We start from the raw sequence: 4913 nt of genomic DNA, 5'->3' as shown, positions 1-4913 counted from the left end.
AGAATGAGCTTATGCAGAAATAGAGAATGAGACAAGCATAAGCATGAGCTTATGCTTCTCTCATTCTCTATTTCCGCATAAGCTCATGCATAAGCATAAGCTTATGCGGAAATAGAGAATGAGAGAAGCGAGAAATAGAGAAGGGGGAAAGAGAGAAGCATAAGCATGAGCTTATGCAGAAATAGAGAATGAGCTTATGCGGAAATAGAGAATGAGAGAAGCATAAGCATGAGCTTATGCTTCTTTTAGACCAAGAATGTAACCATGACCCCATAACTCCCTTAGTAAGACTGAAAATAGGCAACGTAACATTTCCTCATAGTCTGTTAGCGAGGGAGGAAATAATCCTTTTATTTAAACTAAGCTAGACATAACCCAAATTGACTAACTTACATAATCTTGTACTCTAAAGAAACTAAAACATATATACATGTTTACTATTATAACCATGTAATTATGAATGTAACTATATAGTATCAAAGGCATTGTAAATTGCCAAGTGCCTGGGTAGAAAGACTACTTAGAATCTTAATACATGTGATGAAATAAGGATGGACTTGGAAAAAGTGGTCCCATGCATATTCCAATACGTTTCTATCCTATGTCCTTCCACCATATGCCAAGAGTCAAAAGAACTAAGGATGGGTTAGGTGGGAGAGCTTATGTGGCATCATTTCATGTGTTTAAGGGATGGTTCAAGGACACGTTCCATGCTTCTCAATGATTGCATCCTTCTCAATCATTCCATGCTTCTCATGTTTTTTGAGATGGGTTCAAGGGCACCCGTAATAATTCCATGCTTCTCAATCCCTGAAAAAGCATCCCATTCTTGCCTCCCACTAACACCATGGTTTAGGATGGGAGAAAATAACCGGTTATTCCCATCCTAAACGCATGGTGGACCACTTGGTTTAGGATAGATCTAGCTAGATTCTCATCTTGAACCATGGAAGATTGTGGATCAATTGAATAGATCCCCATCCTGAATCCCTTAGAAGGGGTAGGGAGGAGGGGGAATGGGGAGAAAGCCCTCGAGCATTTGGAGGGCGATGCTTATGGAGGGACGAAGGGAGACGTCCTTTTGGATGCACCAGAAGGAGACACTAATGGTGCGGAGGAGCTCTGGATTCTGATGGAGAGGAAGAAGCCCAGCCTTGTCCTGAATGGCCGAGAGACGAGGGTCGACCAGTGCCTTAGAATTGTGATTCTCCAGCACTTGTGTGTATGCCCAACTCGCCAGCTCCACCATATTTGAATCCTCCATAGATTCACCGATCACCTTCCTCCCGCTCACAAGCTCCAACAACACCACCCCGAAGCTATACACGTCTGCCTTGCAGCTGATCCTCGTGCTCGACATCCACTCCGGTGCCATATATCCCACTGTTCCCCTCACTGTCGTAATGGAGCTTGTGAACTCCCCGCCCAACAGCTGCGCCATCCCAAAATCGCATACCTTCGCGCAGAACTCATTGTCCAACAGAATGTTCTCCGGCTTTATGTCGCAATGCACTATCCCAGGCTCGCATTCCTCGTGCAAGTACTTTATCCCTCTAGCTGTTCCCAACGCGATCTCGAACCGTTTCTCCCAATCCAGCAGCAGCGCCGGCTTTGATGACGGCCTTTTCCTTGACCCATCCCCCGCTTTGTTATCTCCATGTCCTTCCACAACTTCTTTAGAGAAGAGATGCTTATCCAACGACCCCTTGTCCATGAAGTCGTACACCAATAGCCTGTCCTGCCCTCTCATGCAGTAGCCCCTTAGCCGCACCAGATTGACGTGGTGCACGCTCCCTATGGTCCTCACCTCCGCCTTAAATTGCTTATGTCCGAAATCCCTCGCTTCTAGCTTCTTCACCGCCACGGGAATGCCTCCTGCAAGAACTCCCTTATAAACCGATCCGAATCCACCTCTTCCCAGCACCTCGTTGAACCCATTGGTTGCAGCCGCAAGTTCCTTGTAGGAATAATGGACAGGACCCTCCAAGAGCGGACGTCCATCCAGTTCATTAACCTGCTCCTCCACACTATCGATATCTTGTCTCCTTGCTTCTTTCCGTCTCTTGTAGGAGCAACCGGCCAGGTTCAATAAGCCGACTACGGCAGCAAAGACTAGCGGGATCCCGATACCGACGGCAGCTCGGTCGGAGATAATGCGACTCTCACCACGAGCGGAGGAGTGAAGGGGAGGCGGGAATAGAGGTGGCGGGGGCGGTTGATCAATGGTAGCATTTGCATAGGCAGAAACTTTCAAGTAGGTCACACAGCTCGGTTCCAGCCTGTTACCTCCCACAAGTTGACCCAAGAATGAGAGCCTGCAAGTGAGGCCGTCGTATGCTGCAGCCGCGCAAAGGCAAGTATTGTTGCAACGTTTGACGCAATCCTGTTCCGTCGTGGAAATGGAATCGTTACTGTAATAGTGACGATCTGTAGAGTATTGCACTCCTTCCAGCTTCACCATCTGTGTGCCCAGATCACAGTCCATCGGCTGCGTCGGATGGCAGCCTTCTGCCTTATCATCATCGTTTACAAACTGAAATCCTGGCGGGCAGCTACAACTGTCGTTGCTACATATCCCGTACAAGCCGCATACGCCTATTATGCTGCAGGGTTCTCGTTGCGGAAGTATCGCAGCCGCGTTCCATGACTTACCGTCGGCAGATAAGGTGAATAGCGTAAGAAGGCCTTCGTTCCCCATGACTATCCTTTGCAACAATGGCTGGACGTTGGTCGAAGAATCTCGTAACACAATCGTTGAGCTTGTTGAACCATTAGTAAGGAGAACCAGCTCGCGGCTAGAACCATCGAAATACAATCGGGTAGAATCAAATTTCATTGAAGCATAATAACAGAGCCATGTAGCTGTTGTGACTCCATTAAAAAGCATCACGAGGTTGGCATCAGGTTGCAATGCCAGAAAGTACCGTCCTCTGCTCGCCTGAAGAGTCATCCCATGGATCCCATACCCGTTACGATATAGTGATTGTCCAGGAAGAAGCATATCGGTGGGAAATTGCCAACTGTCCCATACGGTGGAAGACTGGCTATCGAGAAGAAGTAGTCTACCCTCGTCAGTCAGATTTGCTGAAGACACACCACGCCCTGACGTGTTGGTATTCCAGACTGGCGACACACCGTCGGTCAGGACGAGATCTCCTTCCCTGGTAAGAGCGATAGAAGCATTACGGCTGAGGAGATAGCCTCGGTTGGCGGTCCAAACGACCGTCTTCTGTGGCTGAGGAAGCTGGAAGTAGAAGATGCTGAGGGCGAAGAATTGCGGAAAACCGGAGCGCGTGAGTACCTCCAGGAAACCTAGAGCAAATGTATGCTGGGGAGAAACCCAAACGGTGTTGTCAAGGGGAGTGAAGGAGGAATTGAAGGTGGGCGTGATGATGTTTTGGGTGTCTCCATACACGAGGTGTTGTTGGAGTAACATCAAGAGGCTGAAGGCTAGTGTGATCTGTGGCAGAGTGGCTGCAAGAAATAGTTGGGGGCAGCTGCAAGCCATTCTTGCGACTAGATCCCTGGACATTCAAGCAAGGAAATGAGAATGTAAAGCACAGCCAAGACGACGAGCAGCTACAAATAAGGAAGTCCTCAAATGCTTCCTGGTATAGGCTTGCCTGGGATGAGGGAGAGAGACTCCCCGGGAAATGGAGGAGGAGGGCAATGCAAGCAACATCAGAAGGCAAGAGCAGGAGTCAAGAGCAGGAGTCAAGAGGAGTCAAGATAATTGCCTCTGCTCGATATGAAGGATGTGTCCCTTGAGAGGACCACCCGTTGATATGACCACCGGTGGGTGAGTGTGGGGTGGGTGTTCTATGAAAAAAAAAAGTATAAAGATAATTGCCTCTCCTCCATAATTTTCTTTTTTAAAAAAACTTGAGTTTATTAACACAAAAAAAAAGTAGTACAAAATGGGCCAACTTCAAGGGCGCCAAGCCCATGGCCTACGCTACAAGCACCCAACTCTCCAACCTCTAGGGAGACACGTAAGCCTAGATCAAACTAGGCAAACTCTTCAAGTACTCACCGACCAATGTGTCATACTTCGGACTACGGTCGAAAACAGACTTATTTCTCAGTGTTCAAACTACATTAATTATCATCCCACGAATGTATAGCCAATAGGCTGTAATTGTTGAGGTGGACCCATATGGGTCCCCCAAGAGATGTTAACGTGGCGTCAACAATTTTCTGAGTTGATGAACCCATACATGTCAACAAATTTAGAACTGTCAATGCTTATTATCAATAATGGGTGCAAATAAGAAAAAAAAGAACAAGGTGAAGGATATTTAATCATTCATAAGGCCTGCCCAACATTAAAAAAGCCAACAAAAAGGAAATGGTGTGGAGTAAGACTCGAGGAGATAAAGGAGAAAGAGAGAGAGGGGGTGGTGGGGACGAGAGAAAAAGTGGAGATGGTGTGTAAGAAGACTTCTAGGAGATAAAGAAGGGGGGAGAGAGAGAGTGTCAACCACTTTAAGGTTGAATTCAAGTCCAATGAAGAAGAGTCAACATATTGTCTAATAGGAAAAATGCACTTTAAAAATTATAAAAATTAATCCTAATTTCTGCTTTAAAGCGTTGTACTAGCAATATAGTTGTGATATTTGAAGAGCTATGTAGGGAATTCAATCTCTTAAATATGTTGTGCTGGAATGAATTTGGCAAGTTTTTGTTTGGTGGATATGGTATTACTTGGTGAATCCAATCTCATGGACACGTCATGCAATGTATAGTATGTAAGAAATCTTGCCTCATGAGCACTCCGGTCTCTTGACATGGTTTGCAATTCCCCTAGCAGAATGCTTAGACAATCAAGTTACATATGTAAGAAATCTAGCATTGGGAGCACTCTCGTATCTTGACACGGTTTGAAATTCCCATGGTAGAATTCTAAGAGACTC

At 46.3% G+C, this 4913-nt stretch overlaps 1 protein-coding gene across 1 annotated transcript; it reads right to left on the bottom strand.

Moving 5' to 3' along the window:
• Positions 1 to 991: 991 nt before the first annotated feature.
• On the bottom strand, positions 992 to 3508 carry LOC147885760 (G-type lectin S-receptor-like serine/threonine-protein kinase At5g24080). The gene is made up of 2 exons (XM_087396211.1): positions 1670 to 3508; positions 992 to 1609 (listed from the first exon to the last, which is right to left on the bottom strand). The coding sequence occupies exons 1-2, from the start codon at positions 3506 to 3508 to the stop codon at positions 992 to 994; spliced, it is 2457 nt and encodes an 818-aa protein (XP_087252337.1).
• Between the last annotated feature and the right edge of the window lie 1405 nt (positions 3509 to 4913).

The sequence above is a fragment of the Dipteris shenzhenensis genome, chromosome 25, assembly GCF_047967505.1.
Source record: "Dipteris shenzhenensis isolate YYH24624 ecotype China chromosome 25, Dip_SZ_1.0, whole genome shotgun sequence".
Lineage (NCBI taxonomy): Eukaryota > Viridiplantae > Streptophyta > Polypodiopsida > Gleicheniales > Dipteridaceae > Dipteris > Dipteris shenzhenensis.
The sequence above is the reverse complement of the archived record's forward strand: the minus strand, read 5'-3'. Positions and strand labels throughout refer to the sequence as shown.

Bases quoted from the DNA above. Each gene is read 5' to 3' on its own strand.
- LOC147885760 (XM_087396211.1), bottom strand. From the start codon at position 3,508: ATGGCTTGCAGCTGCCCCCAACTATTTCTTGCAGCCACTCTGCCACAG. The intron at 1,610-1,669 runs GTGGAAGGACAT...CCGTCATCAAAG, and splicing joins ATCTCTTCTCTAAAGAAGTT to CCGGCGCTGCTGCTGGATTG.